Genomic DNA, 22,273 nt, shown 5'->3' with positions numbered 1-22,273 from the left:
CAGAACTCGTGCTGGGCAGCCTAAGAGTTCCCAAAAATAGTTAAACTACAACTAAACAGAGGTCACTGGAGGCTGCATTCGGTACAGAGTCTCACCCTGAGTTTGTTTGTTTGGTTAGCCTATGACTCAGATATGCTTGAGCCATGTCCTACTACAATGCTACTTAGTTGTGCTTTTTAAAGACAGTCACATCCACACCATGCACTTAAAGAACTCTGAGAGCTGCTGTATACCCCTCACAGAGTTCCAACTTCCAGCACCCTTAGTGAGCGGCAGTTCCCAGGACTCTTTTGGGAGAAGCCATAGAATCATCATTCAGATCATCTCACCTCAGCCACAGTCTTGTGAGTAGACCTAGTGTTGGAAACAACAATTGCCCTTTCCCCTTATGGGGTATCCAAGAGCCCATATAGAGTCCTTACATAGGTTCCCTATTGGTAGGAGAGAATAACAGAGGCCAACCAGAGAATATTGAGCAGCTAGTAAGCTTGATCTTTATTGATCCATTGCAACAGGGTGCTCCCCTCACCCGCAAGAGAGAGGAGGAAACCAGAAAAATGGCGTGCAATAAAGACTTTTGAAATTGCCACCCTGTAGATCAAGACGCGGGTGGCGCTGTGGGTAAAACCTCAGTGCCTAGGACTTGCCGATCGTAAGGTCGGCGGTTCGAATCCCCATGGCGGGGTGAGCTCCCGTCGTTCGGTCCCGGCTCCTGCCAACCTAGCAGTTCGAAAGCACCCTTAAGTGCAAGTAGATAAATGTTGTTGTTGTTTAGTCGTTTAGTCATGTCCGACTCTTCATGACTCCATGGACCAGAGCACACCAGGTACTCCTATCTTCCACTACCTCCCGCAGTTTAGTCAGACTCATGTCTTCGAGAACACTGTCCAACCATCTCGTCCTCTGTCGTCCCCTTCTCCTTGTGTCCTCCATCTTTCCCAACATCAGGGTCTTTTCCAGGGAGTCTTCCCTTCTCATTCGGTAGCCAAAGTATTGGAGCCTCAGCTTCAGGATCTGTCCTTCCAGGGAGCACTCTGGTCTGATTTCCTTAAGAATGCATACGTTTGATCTTCTTGCAGTCCATGGGACTCTCAAGAGTCTCCTCCAGCAGATAAATAGGGACAAGTAGATAAATAGAGACCACTTTATAGCGGGAAGGTAATGGCGTTCCGTGTGCGGCACTGGTGCTGGTTCATCAGTGCAGCTTTGTCATGCTGGCCACGTGACCCGGAAGTGTCTCCGGACAGCGCCGGCTCCCGGCCTCTTGAGCGAGATGAGCACGCAACCCCAGAGTCGGTCACGACTGGCCTTCGGGCAAGGGTACCTTTACCTTTACTTTTTAGATCAAGACCACCCCCAGAAACATCATATATACATCACAGAAGGGGTGTAAAGGTAAAAGTAAAGGTACCCCTGCCCGTATGGGCCAGTCGTGTCCGACTCTAGGGTTGCGTGTTCATCTCGCTCTAGAGGCCATGAGCCGGCGCCGTCCAAAGACACCTCCGGGTCACGTGGCCAGCGTGACGAAGCTGCTCTGGCGAACCGGCACCAGTGCAGCACACGGAACGCCGTTTACCTTCCCGCTATAAAGCGGTACCTATTTATCTACTTGCACTTAAGAGTGCTTTCGAACTGCTAGGTGGGCAGGAGCTGGGACCGAACGACGGGAACTCACCCCGCCGCGGGGATTCGAACCATGGACCATACGATCGGCAAGTCCTAGGCACTGAGGTTTTACCCACAGCACCACCCGCGTCCCAGAAGGGGTGTAACCTAAGACCAACCCTCAGATACATCATACCTATATCACAGAAAAGGCGGTCTAAAACAGAAATTTGAATGTTGTTTTTCTCCTGTCCTTTATCTCCTGTCTGGCAAGTTACTTGATTGGATACCCTGCTTCCTAGATTGGATTGCCTGGGGAGCCTGGCCAGTCTTTTGTAATGATAAATGCTTAGTTCCTGGGCCAGGTCACAGGCTCACTCCCTATTCATATCTTAAATGTGCCCTTAAGACAGGATTTGTGAGGAAAGAGACAATGAGGAGGTTTCCCACTTTGACCTTGCAGGGAAAACATTTGGTCAGTTTAGGAATCAAAATGGTTCCAGGTTGGTCTTCCTGTGCTGATCTATGTACGTGCTTGGTTGGTACACTTATGAAAATTACCATATATCTAAGACCTCAAAATTCCTATCACACTAGGATGAAGGAACATTTTTTCACCTTTGGTGGACTTGCCCAAGAGTGAAGGCCTTCTGGGAAATGATCTATAACGAGTTAAAAAAGGTGTTTAAGTACACCTTCTCTAAAAAACCGGAGGCCTTCCTCTTGGGTATTGTCGGCCAAGGGGTGTTAAAGAAGGATAGAACGTTTTTTATGTATGCCACCACGGCAGCAAGAATTCTGATCGCCAAATATTGGAAGACTCAAGATTTGCCCACACTGGAAGAGTGGCAAACGCAACTGATTGACTATATGGAGTTGGCCGAAATGACTGCCAGAATCCGAGATCTGGGAGAAGAAGCAATGGAGGAGGACTGGAAAAAATTTAAGAATTACCTGCAAAAATTTTATAAGCTATATGAACTATAAAATGACGCATAATTTGAAATGCTAGCCCCAGTAATGAGTGTGCAACATTTATGAAATTGGATAACATTATTGAAAGGATCCAAGTTTAAATGTTAAAAATGATAATATGTTTTGTTTTTAGAGTAAATGAGCAGTAAGGGATTTAAACTTAAACTGCAATTGAAAGTACAAAAGAAACACATGAAACAAGGTTATAATTTGCTGATAAATTTATTGTTAAGAATGCATTGTGCGGGAGATGTGGGGAAGCTCGATAGAAAGTTGAAATAAGTTGTTGAAGGGTTATGAATTTTTTATCTTCTTTTGGTCTATCTCTTGTTTTTTCTGTGCTTTTTTTTTTCTTCTTTTTTTGTATACGTCTGAAAAAACACAATAAAAACTATTTAAAAAACAAAAACAAAATTCCTATCACACTAGGTAAGCCCCTCTTCTCTCAGCTGCCCCACCCCCTTCTACTAAGTAATAACATTGACCTACCTTACAGGATTGTTGTGACTGTCCAGGTTGTTGCAGGAATTTATGTATAGGTTGGGGGGGTTGCCCCTCCAGCAGATATCATGCACATGCAGCCCACTACCAAAATCAGCACAATCACTTTTGTGACTTTTGTGATTTGTCCCCACAAAACACTTCATCACAGTTTCTTCCTATCTATTCAAAGGGCCTTTGCTGCATGATACCAAATGTAAGAATTCACTGATAAATGTATCTATGTACTGGCTCGCAGGGAAAACTTCAGAAATTCATATAGACATGTGAGCTCAGCTACTCAGCAGCCCCTAAGCCTGAGTGATAATTCCTGGCATCCTGATACCTGAGTGCCAGACAGGTAGCCATTCCAGAAATAACAAACCCAGATGAAGACAAAAGGGTGTGATTAACTTGGCTGGGAAACAGGGAAATGTACCGTATTTTTCACACCATAGGACACACTTTTCCCCTCCTAAAAAGCAAGGGAAAATGTGTGTGCGTCCTATGGAGCGAATGCAGGGGGGAGGCAGGCGGGAAAAGCCCCCAAGAGCTGCACACAAGCTCCGTGCGCTCTTGCGGGCTTTTCCACAGGAGGGAGAAGGGACTGACTGGCCGCATCAGTCCCTTCTCCCACCTCCCAGAAAAGCCAGGAGAAGCCGCAATCTCTTTAAAGGAGTTGCGCGGCTTCTGCCAGTTTTGCGGGAGGTGGGTGAATCCCCCCACCTCCCAGTAAAGTCCTGCGCAGCGTCTCCCGGCAAGGAGAGGCTGCAAGGGCTATGGAGTCTTTAGCCCCACACAGCCTCTCCCGGGAGGGAAAAGCTGCACGGGGCTAAAGGGGGAGCCAAAACAGCGAGCGGGATCCATCCTGCTCGCTGCCTTGGCTTGTGCCATAGCCGCGCGCAACCCCTCCGGCAGGGAGAGGTTGTGCGCAGCCTGTACGCTGCTCTTTGGGGCTGGGGGGATTTTTTTTCTTGATCCCCCCCCCTAAAAACTGGGTGCGCCCTATGGTCCGGTGCGCCCTATGGTGCGAAAAATACGGTAAATATCTCTTTTGTTACACTTGATGGGTGTTTGGTGGAGGGCAAGTGGAACCATGGGGTAGGGTCCAGGATGCTCAGATTACTGCCACCAGACCTCCCCTTTCATGATGTAACCACGATGTAGTTTGGGGGGGGGTGTAACATGGAGATTAGGGGACGCGGGTGGCGCTGTGGGTAAAACCACAGTGCCTAGGACTTGCTGATCGTATGGTCGGTGGTTCGAATCCCCGCGGCGGGGTGAGTTCCCGTCTTTCGGTCCCAGCTCCCGCCCACCTAGCAGTTCGAAAGCACCTCTAAGTGCAAGTAGATAAATAGGTACCGCTTTACAGCGGGAAGGTAAACGGCGTTCTGTGTGCTGCGCTGGTGCAGGCTCACCAGAGCAGCGATGTCACACTGGCCATGTGACCCGGAAGTGCCTGCGGACAGCGCTGGCTCCTGGCCTCTAGAGTGAGATGAGCGCACAACCCTAGAGTCTGACAAGACTGGCCCGTACGGGCAGGAGTACCTTTACCTTTACCTTTTAACATGGAGATAATAGCTAATAAAAGTTTGGGGGCTCTTTTGTTCAGGGCTTCCATCTTGTTCCACCATGTGGCATATCACGACAGTCTTCAATACAGTAAAGACCAAGCCTACTGGCTGCTGTTTTGCTCTGGTATTCCTGGCTGGTGTCCTTGATTTTTGTCCAAGGGAGCCCTCAGACTTCTCCGTTAACCAGGTCACAAAAGCCAAAAACTGCAGCCAGGTTGTTGAGTGGATCACCTGGACAGGTACATATTACACCAGTGCTGAGGGAACTGCACACAGGACCATGTTTCAAGGTCCTGTTGTTTATGCACATAACCCTGAACAACTGGGGTCCAGGTTACCAGAAAGACCATCTCTCTCTGTATAGACCTGTAAGTTCACTTTGATCCTCCTGGGTAATTTTATTTGTGGCGCTGCAAAATATCATAGAGCATTGACCTGGGAAATAGGCATTTTTCTGCTGTTTCCCCTGTACTACGGAAAGCCATCACCTTCTGCTGTATGTGAAGCAGCAACCATCATGCCCTTCAGATTTCTTGAGAAAACTTAACCTTTTTGTTCAGGCTTGGACCCTGTTTTACAGGTTTGACTCCCCTCAACTTTTATTTTAATCACTTTCATATGCTTTCATTTTTTAGTTTTTCTCTCATATACTGTATATATGTGTGTGTGTGTGTGTGTGTGTGTGTGTGTGTTGCTATCTTATTGGTTTTTATTTTGTTTTTTGTCAGTCATAGAACCATAGATGATGTTGTTTTTAGCTGTACACCACTTAAATAAATTTAAAAAAAAATTAAGCAGTTTATAAATGATGAATGAATGTGATGCTCAGATTGGACAGTCATGGTCACAGGAACCAAGTTTCCCCACTAGCACAAACACTGTGTTGTAAACAAAAATTGCCCTTTTCCCTTATGGGGTATCCATATAGAGTCCTTACAATAGGTTCCCTATTGGTAGGAGAAAGTAACAGAGGCCAACCAGAGAATATTGTTGTTTATCTCCTGTCTGGTAGGTTACTTGATTGGATTGCCTGGGGAGCCCGGCCATTCTTTTGTAATGATAAATACTTAGTTCCTGGGCCAGGTCACCAGCTCACACCCTATTCATATCTTAAATGTGCCCTTAAGACGGGATTTGTGAGGAAAGAGACAAGGGGGAGGTTTCCCACTTTGACCTTGCAGAGAAAACATTTGCTCAGTTTGGGAATCAAAATGGTTCCAGGTTGGCCTTCCTGTGCTGATCTATGTATGTGCTTGGTTGGTACACTTATGAACATTAAAGGTAAAGGTAAAGGTACCCCTGCCCGTACGGGCCAGTCTTGACAGACTCTGGGGTTGTGCGCCCATCTCACTTAAGAGGCCAGGGGCCAGCGCTGTCCGGAGACACTTCCGGGTCACATGGCCAGTGTGACATCGCTGCTCTGGCGAGCCAGAGCTGCACACGGAAACGCCGTTTACCTTCCCGCTGGTAAGCGGTCCCTATTTATCTACTTGCACCCGGAGGTGCTTTCGAACTGCTAGGTTGGCAGGCGCTGGGACCGAGCAGCGGGAGCGCACCCCGCAGCAGGGATTCGAACCGCCGACCTTTCGATCAGCAAGTCCTAGGCGCTGAGGCTTTAACCCACAGCGCCACCTGTGTCCATATATCTAAAACCATAAAATTCCTATCACAACTGCAGGAATCTACTGCGAAATTCAGTACCCACTAAGATTGAGTGTGTGTGTGTGTGTGTGTGTGTGTGTGAGAGAGAGAGAGGGGGGGGGGACCCTTTATTTCTGACTTCAAAACGCTGTAGTTAAAAACCGCAAGCTGTTTCAGTGTCTAGTTCAACTTCCCTTTTTCATCTTACAGGAAACTGTTAACCAATATGACCCAGACATAAAACCTTTGGAACTCAATGGTTGAGATATATTTCAAAATGTGTTGTTGTTGTTGTTATATTTATTTATTGACTTTATATACCACCCTATACCCAGGGGTCTCAGGGTGGTTCACAAAATAAAATCAAGATATAAAACCACAGAATACCTAATAAAAATAGAAAACTTCAAGCAAGCATTTAATATAAGAGCATATATAGCTATTGAAATTTTTTAAGGCATATCTGAATCCCTCACATTGAATGGCCAAGAGGTGAGCATGACTGAGTTATACTCATCAGTAAACAGGCATGTTCCTGATCTATTTGTTTTATTAATTACAGTGCTTTCTTTTCTTTAAAAAAATGTTTAGGGGTACTCTAACTTTGACTCAAAAAAAATTACCCAGAAAGGAAATGAAGCTGCCATCGGATGTGGTAACAACGAAACTGACCAATCACTGTGCTAGAGTCCAACTCCTACTTTACACATTAAATGCCCGCTTCCATCTGAGACTCAGGAAACACCATGACAGGAAATGAGGCCGCCATTGGGGGTAGCAACAGAACTGACAATTCACCATGCTAGAGAATAAACTAATTTTTTTTAGTTTCTTCTCCCATTAGATTCACAAAATGTTTAGGGGTATGTGTACCCCTGCATCCCCCCAGAAAAAGGCACTGATTAATTACATTTGTGTATCACCTTTCTTTCAAGCAGCATAGTTTTCCTGCTCCCCATTTTATCCTCACAACACCCTAAGAGAAAGCTTAGGCTGAGAGCAAGTGATTGGCTCAAGGTCAACAGAGATTTGAATCCTGGTCCCTGTCCAACACTCTAACCCAGGCTTCCTCAAACTCGGCCCTCCAGATGTTTTGAGACTACACTTCCCATCATCCCTGACCACTGGTCCTGCTGGCTAGGGATCATGGGAGTTGTAGGCCAAAAACATCTGGAGGGCCGTGGTTGAGGAAGCCTGCTCTAATCACTACACTACACTGCACTTCTCTACTGCTGTGTTCTGATACCCGCTGACATACCAAGACAGTTGTCCTCCCCTACACAAGGTGAGCACTGTCCCACATTTCTCTCCACCCTGCTCCACCTTGCAAAGCAAACCTATTTGAAATCCTTAAATTTCCCATTGGCTTTGGCTGGTTTAACCCTACCACCCAAAGTCCATTTAGACCATCTAGTGGCCACATTTTTTTCCATCTCTGGAAATTACAGCAGCAGGGATTTGAGTAAAATGTTGAGGCACTATTCTGTCAGAGCTGTGTAAGAAACTACCCTGGTAGCTAGTTTCATGTTCTCATCCAATCTATGATTTGACGTTCCAGGGAGAAGTACAAGCCACAGAGAAAATAAGCAAATGAGAAGCATTTGTCTGCCGGTGGTGGTTCATTTTTATATAGATTAGCAACAACAACTTTATTATTTATACCCCTCCCATCTGGCTGGGTTCACTAGTGAGGAAGTGTTTGTTGCCACACAGAATAAAACCGGATTCCCAGTATATTTTACTGCCAATTACACTGCTGCACTATAATCTCCACCCAAAAACCAAAGGTAGAAACAAAGGCAGAAATAAAATAAATACCAAATAAAGTCTAGCAATATAACCATACTGTTAATGTGGGTTAACTCCTTCTTTTAAAGTATTCTAGTTGTAATTCCCTTAGAGCTGTATGGAGGTAGGATCTAACTGTCTGAAAGCCATCATTTGAGAGCTGGCAGGTGGTTGGATGTGATACAGAGGCGAGGCTGTGTCTCCCTTCCCAGCAGGCCCCAATATGCCCTCTCCTTGGGTGTTCCGCTGGACAGAAGGATCACAGTTGTAACTTCCAAGAGGAGAAGATAAGACAATCAGCCCTCTTTGTTCCAAATCTCCTGATCAGATGGTATTTATTTATTACTGATTTCTTTTATCCCACATTCCCTCAGAGGAGTTCAAGATGACATACATAGTTGTTCCATTTTATCTTCACACCCATCCACCCTGCAAGTGAAGCAAGCCAAGGGATAATGTGTGTGCAGACATATGAGAGAAACAGACAGACAGACAGGTCCAAAAGAGAGAATTTGTACTCCACTCTCTCCACACTTAATCTGAGACTTTTAACTACCACACCGCTGGCTAACTCTGCAATCTAAAAAATAAAGCAGCTCTTACACAGTACCAGATATATATGCAAATACCTTTTATTACAGTTGAGCTATTTAGAAAAAGACCAGAACATGATAGAAGTATAATACAGATAAGTATCCCACCCATACGCAGGGTGGAAAGTCATCAGACCTCTTGCCTTGTTAGGTCCAAGTAAGTGAGCATTTACTGCCTGCTGTTGGGATTTTTAAATAATAATTAAAAAAAAGCTTGAAGCCTACAAAATCCATGGCAGAGCTACATAGTGGTGCAGCAAAAAGATCAGAATTCAGTGTTTCTCAAACTTGGTTCACCAGCTGTTAGACTACGACTCCCATCATCCACAGCAGGACCAGTGGCTAGGTATGATGGGACTTGTAGTCCAACAGCTGGGGACCCCTATTTAAGCAACAATGGTTAGATGGCCATCCTACAGTGGCTCAAGGATGGGTCCACATTCTTCTCTGCCACCATGGGAAGGCTACCTCTGTTACCAAAGCCTGGGAGATCTGCAGCTCCCTTCCTGGCCACCCTAACCAACCCACTGCAACAACACATGTGTGGCAGAAGTGGACGGGCCCCACGGTATGATTCAAAGTCAGCAGCCATTCTTGGACACAATACCCTACCCAGTCTGCTCCATCTTCCTGCACACCAGATACACACTTTCCTAGCAGTGCAAATTCATAGAACCAATGAATTAAAAAAAAAAAAAGTTCATCGAGATTGTTTCAGTACTTTAGAAATCAACAAGCACACAAAAGCTGCAATTCAGTCTGTGATAGCCCAGCTAGGCAGAACTCTACACACCTTTCCAGTGTTTAATCTAACCCTGTAGCTCTTAAAACACAGACCTGCAGCTGTCTTGTTCTCTTCCTACCAGTTTTTGTTTTGTTCGTTTTGTTTTGCTTTGCAACAGTAAAAAAATAAAAAAAACCAGCTGAAACAAATCATTTTCGTTATTCCATTGGAAACCAGTACTCCATTCTTGTTCTTGGTCCACAGCCATCAGAACACTCTGTCGAACTCTGTCTGATTGGTCGCCACTGGATTCCTGCCCTGATTGGCAGGCTGCTGTGGCATATGTCCACCCCTCCTCCTGGGAGGAGCCAGGTACTCAAACATGGATTGGTTATGGGTGGACAGCATGTTTTTGAGATCAGAGGGCATAGGGTCGGACCAGAAGAAGTCGTGATTCAGGGCGTCATCGCTATCTATCCTTTGGGCAGGATCCAGGACCAGCAGCTTGTCTATGAGATCCAGAGCATATGGGTCTTTGACGTACGCCTTGAGCCGCTCCTTCACCTTGCGCTTCTGCCCTTTCGGCAGGTCCAGCTTCTCATACAGTTCGTACTTATCCATGTTTGGCCACACCTAAGGAGTAACCGGACAAGCATTAAATCCAGAGGAAGGAGACTGATAACCTATTTCAGTTTCCAAGTGTCAAAAAGCCCCATCAGGTCAGGAAAAAGGAAGCACTGCTTCGAACAACCAAACTATGGTTTGTTCCCACATGATGCAGCAAATTGAATGCAAGGCAGAGAGCTTTCTCTGTGCCAGGTTTTTCTGATGCAGAAACATAGACACTAAGCCCTCCACCTTGCATGGGGTACAAGGCCTGCTAAGTGCACCGTCTTCAAAAAAGTAGGGATGGTTGCACGGCAGTTGTTCAGACTATACATGATTTCAGCTTTATACACAATCCCCCCCGATGTGACCCCAACACAAGCTGTGAGTTTGTACCACAAAGTGACTTCAGCTTAGTGCTACATTGGGTATAACCTATTAGTTGTAAAGAAACTGACAGAAACACCGAAAGTGATCACTTAAGATTACTGTCCTAGCAATTCATGGGGCTTCCCTTGAAGACTGTTCAGAAACTGCAGTCTTCAAGAGAAGCTGCTGGACTGCTAAAGGGAAATGGGAATCACACCTTGCTAGTGCCAAAACCCTGGGTGTTGAGGATGCTGCCCTCCTCCAGGACTATAATTACCACCATTCCTTATCACCAGCTGTGGTTGATAACAGCTGGAAGTCCATCACATCTGGAGGGTACCTCATTGCCCACTCCTAGCTTGAACAGCTACACTGGTCACAAGGCAAGCTTCTGAGCACAATTCAAGGGAGTGATGCCTACGTCACATGCCTGGTCCCCAAGGATGACCCGTCCCCATTATTAGCTTGCCTGTGAAGTTAAAAACTTCTTTGCAGACCCTCTTCCAAATGCCCCAGCAGCAAAGGGGAGGCAGGTGGCAAAGCACAAGAAGAGGCCCTCAGTCATGAAACCTTAACCATGATCACTCCAGACAAGTTCACTTGATATGCTGTATCGCTTCCCTAGGCCTCTATATTTTACCCTCCTTCGGATTTAATTTTAAAAACCGTACACAAAGCATAATTAGCTTGGATGTTGTTTTGCTGTGCTGCACAGCAAAGTGTTTTATCCCGTAGCAGAATGTGAACATGGTTTTCTCAGAGGTAAGTTCCACTTTCCTTGGTGGAGCTTCTTGCAGGAAAGCGAGACCAGGAAGGCAGCCTTAAATGCTATGAATTATCCTAGGCTAGGAAAAACTTTTTTAAAAAACGGAAAGAGTGTATTAATCTCAGAATTAAAATAATCAAAGCGTGGGAAGTATTGTGAGGGCCTCTGCTGTGCTTTGCATGGAAAAGGCACCATGCTCACTCCCCCCCACCCAGCATTTCTCAACAGGGGCATAACCAGCTGGAGAGACTCAGTGCAGTGAAGTAGATGAACCAATTCTCTGACCCTAAATAAGGCCGCTTCCCATGTTTCTAAAAACAGCAAAGATCATGCCAGCAGTTTAAATATGATCCAGAGATTCAAATGCCATACCTACTAAATCCAGCTCTTGCTCAAGCATGTGGGAAGCAATATCCCATCATGGATGGCCAGGATTTCATCACAGGTTGGGGCGGGGGCTCATTTTCTAACCTGCAAGATTAGGGAACCTACCTCCGGGGTGATGCATCCACAAAGCTGGCTGATGAGAGTGAGCTGGTGCTGTTCTGTGTTTCCCTGCATGATGGGGCTTCGGGTCCACATCTCTGCCATTATGCATCCTGCGCCCCAGAGATCAATGGGTGGTCCATAATCTCGTTCCCCTAAACACAAGGAAACTCATTAATTAATCTCAAAGAAACCAGGGCTGGACAACACGGCTTCAAAAAGACATTAGCAATTTGCTTCCAGTCTCAACTGGAAATCCTAGGGTTGCAATTAAGGTGCCCAAGTTAGCCAGTGGGTCTACTCTAAGTAGGATTAACAACCCATTGTGTGGATCTTTAAAGCCCTAGAAAACTGTCTATTGTATTGCATTTTAAATAAGGTTGTTAAACTGTGCCAAGAACTTTGGTTAGTAGGCGGGGCACAGATTCCTCAGGCAAACAAAAAGCACAAGTAGGCTATCTCTTTACAATATCTCAGCAATTTACAATGCAAATTTTAAAAGAATCAAGATAACAGTCTTCTCTTTTTACAGATTATCTAATCATCCTTTGTGATGAGGAATTCCATGCAGAAGATCAAGAGGAGGGGAAAGAAGCATGGAAATGCAAAAGGCCAGCAGAGAAGGAATGGGAGTGATGCATTCTCTTTCCCAGACTTGCTTTGCACAAAGGCTAAAGCTCAGCGGTAGGACACCTGCTTTGCATGTAGAAGGTCCCAGGTTCTACCCCCGGCAGCATCTCCAAGTAGCAGAGCCCTGCCTGGAGCCCTAGAGAGATGCCTGCTAGTCAGTGTTGCCAGTTCTGGGCTAGGTGGGGCCATTGGTCTCTCAGTAGCAGGCACCTTCCTATGCAGAAGGCAAATCTTTCACTAGTCAATTAAGAGGCTAGTAGTAACGAGCACAATTTAGATCCCTTCTGCCAGAAACAGTAAGTGCTTGTCTGCACTACACTGCTTCATGTGGTTGAGAAGACCTCCATGCTGAGGAGAAAGGCGGCAAACAGGCATGTTCACCTTTATATTTTTTTCCAGGCCTTACGTACACAATGCTAAACGCAGGAGTAAAGTTGATTATCTTTTTAAAAATGTAATGTCCTATGAATACGCAAAAAGGAACTTGTAAACCCCTTCCCTCCTGGCCTTTGGTTTGGACTCAGTCTGACCCTTAAGTTTTTCCTCCCCCTTATGGTTTTGATCTATGGGCTACTTTTAAAATGAGGCTGCATTTGAAATTGCACTTTAACCTGTATTCCCCCCCCCCCATTATGATTTTACTGCTGTTAGCTGCCCTGAGCCTGGCTCTGGCCGGGGAGGGCGGGGTATAAATAAAATTATTATTATTATTATTAAACCCAGCTCCCTCCTCCCTCCCAGCAGGTCCGTAGTCATGCTGTAGTCTGCAATGCTACCCGCTGGCAGCCAAACAAACTGCTGCATGACCACAGCCGTACCTTTTTATTATATGCGTAAGATCTCAGGGGTATCAAACCCTCCAGCCCTTTCTCTTTCCATCCCTTTGAACTCTGCCCAGGGCAGGCTCCCTCTCTTCAGGTCAATTCCCATACAGGCCTTGCTGTGATGGACTCCCCTGAAGTGTTTTTGCCCAACTACAATGTGCCACTGAAATGTGATATTGCCTCTTGCTTGCCAGTATGTATGAGGAATGCATACATATATATATAAATGCCTCCAATGGCTGTGTGACTGGAATGTATCCTACTGAAAATCATATCTGTTGCTCTACCTGCACTCACCTCTGTCCCTGCCCATCACTAGAATGCAGCCCCTGGAAGGCTGCCCACAAGGGAATGCGTTTTTTGGACAACAACAAAAAAAAGCTCCTTTAAGAGGTTGAAGGGGAAAGCACAAACAGGCAATTCTCCCCCCGTCCCAAATTAGTGCCTACCCAGAAGCAGCTCCGGAGGACGATACCACAAAGTCACCACCCTGTTAGTGTAGCGATTGGGCTGGCTGTTCTTTGCCAGGCTGAAGGCCCGAGCCAGGCCAAAGTCGGCCAGCTTCAGAACACCATCGCGGGTGATAAGCACATTGGCTGCTTTCATGTCCCGATGCAAGATCTGGAGAAGGAAAACAATTGGGTAGGTGTAGAAAAAAAGATTTGTAAAAAGGTGCATCCTGAGAAACAGGCAGAAAATTCCAAAGCTACAGTTCCCAACTTCCTTCAGGTCAAGAAGCTTAGGAGTAGGGGAAAGTCTCAACCAGAGAAGAACTCCCCTCACCTTATTACGGTGGATGTAGTACAAGCCGTTCAGGAGCATTTGCATGACTTTCTTGATCTCCGAAAGTGTAAACTTGACGTGGGCATTGCTGAGGAGTCCAGCCAGGTCATGCTCGCAGAAGTCAAATACCAGGTAGATGCTGCCCTTGCAGCGGTTGTACGGGGAGGCTGTAGGAATTAAAAGGAAGCAGTTGCAATTACAGTCTTGCCTTCAAAGGCTCAAGGCTCATTAAGGAGCAAGGATACAGCATCAAAAACCATCTGACATAGAAGGAAAAGATTTAGTACTCACAGATCCACCCAAAAATGCAAAGCAAAATGTCTGTCCTCCCCACCTCCCCAAATGAGAAGTGCTTCTGTCCCTCACATGCTGCCACTCTGCACAGCCCTCTCTCACAGAACCACTTCCCACAGGTGGCAGGTGTAGCCAATGTGGTGCCCCCAGAAGCTGTTGGGAATACAATGCACATCAGCTCTTGCCAGTCTCACCAAAAAGGTAAAGGGACCCCTGACCATTAGGTCCAGTCGCGGACGACTCTGGGGTTGCAGCGCTCATCTCGCTTTATTGGCCGAGGGAGCCGGCGTACAGCTTCCGGGTCATGTGGCCAGCATGACTAAGCCACTTCTGGCGAACCAGAGCAGCCTACGGAAACTCCATTTACCTTCCCGCCGGAGCGGTACCTATTTATCTACTTGCACTTGGACGTGCTTTCGAATTGCTAGGTTGGCAGGAGCAGGGACTGAGCAACAGGAGCACACCCCGTCGTGGGGATTCGAACCACCGACCTTCTGATCGGCAAGTCCTAGGCTCTGTGGTTTAACCCACAGCACCACCCATGTCCCTTAGGGCATGCCAGTACTCAAGACCAAAACACATGCAATTTATACAGATCTATTTACACACAGAGCTACCTTGGACACTGAGCACGGCAACCTCTGGAAGGCACCATATTGACTTGTTGGTGTTGGTATCCATCTTGAGAGACAATGGAGTGTGTCTCCAGGGGTGAAGCCAAACCGCTGCATTAGCAACACCAAAGTGACCTCCCCAGGATGCAAGCCTGGGCAGTTTGTTTGTTATTATTGTTATTATTTATTTGCGGGGGAAGAAACACAGATCCCACATCCCTTACGCTCCACCCCCTAGTTGAGCAACTTTTATATCAATCTCGATATACAACTAAATACTTGGTGACTTCCCTTCCACCCTTTTCCTGGTTTCTTTATTTTTCTATTAAATCACGTATTTTTAATCTTCGAATTTCTTCTTCTGTTAAATTCTATTAGCTTCAATTCTGCTGGATTTACTCAAGACCTGCTAGGTTATTTACTAGTTTATACTGGTTCTTAAAATATTCAATAAACATTTTCCAGTCCTCCTTATATTCTTTATCGTCTTTTTCTCTTACCCTGTTACGTTATGCCTGCCAATTCAGCATATTCAAACATTTTAAACTTCCACGCTTCCTTGCTTGGTACCATATTCACTCTCCACCTTTGTGTCAATTAGACTCCAGCTGCAGTGGTGGCTTATAGTATTTTTTTTGTTTTTTAGGGACTTCTGTTACCATTACCCAAAAGGAATGCCTCAGGGTTTTGGGGAAAGGTTATTTTGAATAACTTTTTCAATTCATTGCAAGTTACTTCCCAGAATCCCCTGATTACTTTACAGGACCACCACATGTGGAAAAAGGATCCCTCTACTTCATTGCTTTTTCAACATTTACTTTTTTCTTTTTTAAGTATTTTTTCCCGCTAGTTTGGCAGGTGTTAAATACCATCTGTGGGTCATTTTCATATTTTCCTGTGATGCATAACACGCTGTGGACTTCATATTTACTGGCCATAAATTCTCCCGCAGCTCATAACCAATGTTATGACCCACATCTGTGCCCACTTAATCATACTTGATTTCACAAATTCCTCTTTTGTATCCCACTCTAGCAGCAGTTTGTACATTTTCGACAAAACCTCTACTTTTGTATCTAATAAATCCCTTGTGAATTGGAATTTTTGTTCTGCAAATCCAATTTTTTTTAATCCATCTTAAACAATTTGTTAATCTGGTATATCTGTTAATTTTTTTTTAGTTTTTCGGGTTTTTGATTCCTGTCCTGTAAAATCTAGGATTTCTTTTTATGTCCACCATTGTTTGTCCATATTTGTCCTTTTCCTTGCAGTGGCTTCAATTGGGGATATCCACATTGGTGTTTTCCTCTAATAGATTTTTATGCTTTTTCAATACTCTGTATTTTTCCCCCCTGATTACATGATTTGTAAAGATTTTATAAAATTTTGCCTTTCCATACCATAGGCAAGCATGCTACCCAAATTGTATATCATGTCACTCCAAATTTCAACCTCTGATATTTTCCAACAATATTTCCAATCTTATATCCACCATAAATATGATGCCTCAAAGTAGATCTGGAAATCTGGTAGGGCGAAGTCTCCTCTTTCTTTTATATCAATCGAGACTTTATGTTTTATTCAGGGTTTCCTTCCCTGCCAGATAAACCTTGATATATTTTTCTGCCATTCTTATGATTTCTAGATCAGGCATAGGCAAACTGGGCCCTTCAGATGTTCTGGGACTACAATTCCCATCATCCCTGACAAGTGGTCCTGTTAGCTAGGGATCATGGGAGTTGTAGTCCCAAAGCATCTGGAGGGCCGAGTTTGCCTAGATCATTTTTGCTTGGTTGTCCGTATTTTTAACCATCATCTTGGTTTTTCCTTTATTTAATTTGAAAGCAGCTAGTTTCCCAAATCTGTCTATCACTTTTGGTATGCTCTTGCTCAGTTGTTCTAAAGTGAATACTAAGTCATCCGCAAATGCTTTTAATTTATCGTTTTGCTGCCCAGATGCTGGGCAGTGTGTTTGGAGGTCCTGGGCTGCCCAGATGACAAGATACCGCCATCACCACCACCCCCGCCCCCTCTGATGTGATCCAAAGGAAAGCAGAGCAATGCGTTTGGCACCAGCTTGGCTGTGGGAGCTGCCAGAAAGAGGCGTATAGGCCCCATCCAACCACCTTAGTGATTCCACTCTGAATTTGTGTAGGGTTTGCTCCTGAGCCTTTTCTTCTCCCAAATATATCCTGCAACGCAGCACAGGCTTAAGATCAGAGTTTTCCTTCTCCTGGATTGCCAGGTTGATGAGCCCTATCTGCACCTCACTTCCCTCTACAGCACATGCAGAAACCACCAGGACCTGCTCCTGATTCATATCTTTATAGTGCTGCTGTTTTTAGGATGGCATATGCCTAAATCTAACCAATCAATCGTATCATATGAGTTGTGGGATAGTGATTTCTCAATGCCTTGGATTGCAATTATTATCTCCAGCTTTCATAAGAACTTGCAAATCATAAAAACTGCTTTTTTTGCAGCCACAATTCTTACCTTTGGTCCTGCAGATCTCAATGAGATTCACAACATTTTCATGCTTGAGTAGTTGGAGGATTTTGATCTCCCGTAGGGCTGTGATGGGGAACTAAAAAATAACCCAGACAGTCAGTTAGAAAACTTTAATAAATGCTAGAGATCTATGCTAAACCATAGCTTATTATATACCAGAGGTGCACTGGTTCACATTCCTATAGTTTGTAACATGTTGCTCTGCCCTTCCAGGAGCAACAGACCACAAGCTTTGACTTACCATGACATGCAAACTAGAAAACCTGGCTTGTTTCTTTTCAGAAAAAAACCCCAATGGTTGACAAAGTTTCTTCTCGTTTTATTTACTTTTATCTATGAATCTCCTCCCTTGAGGACTTCCAAAGGAGTTTATAGTACAACAATGTAATAAAACAATCACATACATAGAAAAGCAATTGCTCTGAATTTTATCCACTAACTAATTGGCAGCCATTGAGGGGCCTCCTCTTTGGGGTTTTGGTCAAAAAAATTGTTTCTACTTCTGCAAGCCTTAGGGTTCCTGCCAAGACTCACCCCTCTCTTCCACATGCCATTTGGGCAACACAAGCATCAACTCCTCTCAGCATGAACACCAGAAACAGAAGGAATTATGATACAGTCATACATCAGGTTGAATATGCTTCAGGTTGAGCGTTTTCAAGTTATGCTCCGCGGCGACCCGGAAGTAATGGAACATGTTACTTCTGGGTTTCGCCGCTCACGCATATGCTCAAAATCTTGTGACGTGCATGCGCGGAAGTGGCAAAATGCAACCCACGCACACGCGTGTTACGTTCTACTCAGGATGCGAACAGGGCTCCAGAATGGCTCCTGTTTGCATCCAGAGGTACCACTGTACAGCAGAATAAATCCACTGCTGCAAGATGGTGAGACAGCAATTGGCTTAGATGGCCTTTAAAAAATTGATGCCACAAATTCATACAGAGTGCGTTTCTCAAGTGGGATCAGTCCTGAGAGCCACAACGAAACTTTCCCTTTCAGAGGCCAGGCAGGCAGTCACCTTTCTTGTATGTCGCCAAAGGTCTTTGTAGAGGAAACATACTGCTGAATGGTAAACGCAAGGATAATAAAGGAAGACTACTGACTTGTTGCATTAGGGCTTCCTGGAAGCATCTGCCTGAGCACTCTTTGAAACACAACACTACAACAGATGGACCCACCTCCCCCTGATCCAGGTTGCTGCACCCAATTTTGCACCCACATTCTGTTCCAAAGATGCACCTCAAAGCTACTTTACCTCCCGTGCTCATAAACACCCTTACACACACACACACACTGCCCCCCTCATCCTCCAACACAGCACAAACTTACCCCCTCTTTTTCATTCTCCATCAACACCTTCTTCAATGCAACTTTTTTGCCTGTTTGACGATGTTTTGCTTTGAATACTTCCCTGTAGAGAAAATGGGAAGTGTTAAGATTCACCAAGGACCTGGAGGTGTTTCCACCTGCAAACTCCCCAGAGACACCTGACTAACTCTTGCTGGATAAATGCTGTCTGGAACTCCTGGGTTCCAGAGCAACATCTCTCAGAACACCAGTTGCTGGGAGACGAACAACAGTGCTATCTTCACGTGCTCAGCTTCAGGCCTAATCCAGCAGCACCTTCTTTATCTTCCTGTGCAGTCCTCATCTAATTGAACAGGGAAACTGCAGCTACCCTCCTAAAAATAAAAAAGCCCACACAAGTGGCAGAGTCTTGGGTCTTGTTCACCCAAGGTATACACACGATGAATGGCTTTTTTGGCACATGTACACAGAGTGGAGCTGCCACTTGATGAGGTACCCTTGGAACAAACAGGCACTATTCAAAAAGTGCTCGAGTTTTGTTCTGTTTTTTGTAAAGTATGTGCGCCAGATGTAAGAAGAGTGCATGTGGGAGGGAAGTTGAATCCTACAGTATCCTGCTGATAAGAAAAGGAAGGAAGGAAAGACTTGAAACTGGCAGATGTCTTAAGATGGTATCCTGTGTCAGGCACATGGAAGGTTTTGCAGAAGGACACAAAACAACATGAATAATCCAAGCAAGCTGGCACATATTATTTGAGAGCAACTGGACAAAAGAACAGGAGACCACCATCAAGCAGGTACTGTCCCAACATTGCCTCGACTGGCACTTCTAGTCTAAAATATAACTAGTTTTCCACAGGGTTTCTCAGACGCCAGGCCAGGACCCACAGCTGAACTTTTAGGGGGGCTCAGTGGTACAGCCACTCTCCTACCTCCTCCCTTACCAGTCCCACCCACTAGCTGTGGTGAAGCTTTTTGGTTTGGAAAAAGGCCTGAAAATCAGCAACTTCTTGTATGCAAAGTAAAGAATTTAGTGTTGAAAGAATTTAGAAAGCAAGATGAAAGGTTAATAATAATATCTAATTTAATAAACAAATGGGGAACAGAAAGGAAGGGGATATCAGAGGCAAGCTGCTTTAGGAGCAAGTGAAATGGAAAAGTATAAGAGAAAGGAGATTTAAAAAACTGGCAGTCTGAGTATGGGTGGGAATAAGGTGCATGCAGAGTGTGAAAGGAGTCTGGTAGACAAAATTATAAGAGATAGGTAACTGAGAAGAGAGAACAATGAAAGAAAAGGCCTTCTGCACTTAAAAGCTCAGCAAATTCTGCCTGAAATGGGGAGAGTGAACTGCAACACACCCAGAACAAATGTATGTATTTGGCCTGAGGAAAGCTCAGCTTTGGAACTCCTTGTCACTAGGAAAATGCTGTGGCACCTAATTTAGATGGATTCAAAGATGGATTAGATCAGGGGTTTTCAACCAGTGTGCCATGGCACCCTGGGGTGCTTTTAATGATGGTCGGGGTGCCATGGGCAACACTGTCCTCTATCCCTTTTTCCTTCCTTCCTTTCTCTTATGCCCTCTCACTTCTCTGCCTCCCAAAGGCTTGTGCAGCTGTTGTAGCAGCCCTGGCTACAAGCTCCCCAGGGGAATGGTGCCTCTGGGGCTTGTCAGGGGATGCTGGTTGCCAGGAGCTGAGGTGGCCTTGGAGTGAGCAAGCAAGTGGGTGAGGGAGGCCAGCCTGCCAGTCCACCAGCCCTTGCTTTTGGAAATGGACAGACAAGTGGGAGGCCAGGGAGGCAGGCAGGTGCTGGGCTGGCCTTTCTTGTGCTTGCTTTATGCAAGGCCTGCCTGGGAGCTGAGTGCCCGGTGCTAACTCCCAGGGTAAGGTGCTGGCCTCACATTCATCTTTGGCCAGTCTCCGTTGGGCCACTAAGGCTGGGGGCATCCTCTTCCCAGACCCCTATGGGGCAGTGTGAGGAGGCACCTCTCTTTGGGGCAGGGTGGGCAGCTCAGAGGCCAGAGGTGGCAGCTGCAGCTGTCCAGAGGACACCCAAGGAGAGGGGAGAGGAGAGGAGGCTGAGGGAACACTCCACAAGGGAGGGTGTTCGAAAAGGGTTCAGGGGCTGCTAGCTCTGCAGGCAAGGGGGGGACATAACTGGGCTCCTGAGCCCCACAGGGGTGCCGCAGAAAGAATGCAGTTGGTCAAGAGAGCTGTGGACTCAAAAAGGTTGAAAACCTCTGGATTAGATGGTTGTTGTCCCTCTCTCATGCGATTTGAACCTGGGTCCCCTCAGGCCACATTCTGCCTCTTTTTATGATCTTAATCAGAGTGGAGGCACGGCAAAATGCTTCCAGAGGCAAGATTTTCTCTCCAGCTTATTTACTTCCTGGGGTTATTAAGGTGATAAAACGGGGGTGGATCTGAGCCACCTATGATGCCTTGGTCTTTTCCAAGGGAACAAATAATATCACAACAGTAATTAATAAAGGCTGTCTGCAATCAGCGAAGGGAGCTGATGCAGTGGAAGCAATTCAGTGTGTGAAGCAGGGGAGTTAATTAAGAGACACGAGCGAAGAAGACGAAATTTGGGGGAGGGCAGCGAGGAGCTTAAGGGGGAAAGGAAGCGGCACCTCGCGCCGCCGCGGTGGGAGCGTGACTGGAGGGCATCTTGGGGAGGCAACTAATCAGGAGGGGTGGGGCTAGAACAGGAAGAACAGAGGAAGCCAACCATGCAGGAGGCCAGAATGAACGCGAGGCAATGGGAGAGGAAAGGGGGCGGCCCCCCAGGAAGCCTGCATGAAGGACGTCTGTTGGGAGCCTGTGCTAGGAGCCCACGTGGCTGGAGCAGTGGGGGAGCCTGTGGGGCCCGTGGCGCAGGGATCGGGGAGCTTTTTCGGACGTGGGGGACCCTGCTGGGGGTGGGGGGGGTCCCTGGGGAGCGCAGGGCGGGGCGGGGGGCTCCCCGCAGGGGGGCGCCGGGCGCCCGGCAGAGCCTCACCCGAAGGTGCCTTGCCCGATCTTGGCCAGCTTCTCGTACTTGGAGACCTCGTCGCAGTAGGGACACTCCACCGCGTCGTACTGCTTGGCCATGGCGGAGCCGGCGCCCCTGATCTCTTCTGGCTGCCGCCGGCCGCCGTCCGAGGGGCGCAGCGGCACGTTTCCGGGAACGCTTCCGCCCGGCCGCTCCATTTCTTTGCAGTTCCACTCGTCCCGCCGCAACCAACGCCACTTCCGGGATACGGGGACTCGCTGCCGTGAGGCACGCCGGGCTTTGTAGGCGGGCGAGCGGGCGGGGCGGGGCGGGTCCCAGGGAAAGCCCCGCCCCGCCGGGGAACCTGCAGTGCAGCGCGCAGGCCTCAAGAGGGAGCCAAACAGCCGCCTTTTATCAGTTCAACAGATGAGATGGGGCGGAATAGGGGGAGCTGACCCTGATAAATTTCTGCTTCTATTTTAACTCGGGTTCCCCCCCCCCCTTTGCATAATTTACAGGTGCTGTGCCCTCAAAAGGCAAGTTCATCAATCAACTCTTATTTCCATCTCCCAACCTGTTTACCATCCAGCCTTGATCCAGAGTTTCTGAGAACGGTGAAAGCTATTTGTGACATTTTGATGGGCTAAATAAAATGAGTTGTGTTTTGTTTTGTCTTTGTTATTTGTTTAGTCTGGGCGCTGCATTTCTCTGTGGGCAACTGT

At 46.5% G+C, this 22,273-nt stretch overlaps 1 protein-coding gene across 1 annotated transcript; it reads right to left on the bottom strand.

Moving 5' to 3' along the window:
• Positions 1 to 8,681: 8,681 nt before the first annotated feature.
• CDK9 (cyclin dependent kinase 9) lies at positions 8,682 to 21,817 on the bottom strand. Its single transcript, XM_081896549.1, has 7 exons — positions 21,579 to 21,817; positions 18,596 to 18,677; positions 17,249 to 17,339; positions 13,845 to 14,011; positions 13,511 to 13,682; positions 11,614 to 11,762; positions 8,682 to 10,013 (listed from the first exon to the last, which is right to left on the bottom strand). Exons 1-7 carry the CDS (start codon positions 21,767 to 21,769, stop codon positions 9,648 to 9,650), a joined length of 1,218 nt encoding a protein of 405 aa, XP_081752675.1. The 5' UTR covers positions 21,770 to 21,817; the 3' UTR covers positions 8,682 to 9,647.
• Between the last annotated feature and the right edge of the window lie 456 nt (positions 21,818 to 22,273).

The sequence above is a fragment of the Podarcis melisellensis genome (assembly GCF_964234715.1).
Source record: "Podarcis melisellensis genome assembly, chromosome: Z".
Classification (NCBI taxonomy): Eukaryota; Metazoa; Chordata; class Lepidosauria; order Squamata; family Lacertidae; genus Podarcis; species Podarcis melisellensis.
Note: the sequence above shows the minus strand (reverse complement) of the source record. Positions and strands in the feature narration are given on the sequence as shown.

Excerpts from the sequence above, each read along its gene's own strand:
- CDK9 (XM_081896549.1), bottom strand. The coding sequence starts at position 21,769 with ATGGAGCGGCCGGGCGGAAGCGTTCCCGGAAACGTGCCGCTGCGCCCC. Across the intron at positions 17,340-18,595 it reads TGGAGAATGAAAAAGAGGGG|TTCCCCATCACAGCCCTACG; the intron begins GTAAGTTTGTGC and ends GTTATTTTTTAG. Across the intron at positions 14,012-17,248 it reads TGAGATCTGCAGGACCAAAG|CCTCCCCGTACAACCGCTGC; the intron begins GTAAGAATTGTG and ends TAATTCCTACAG.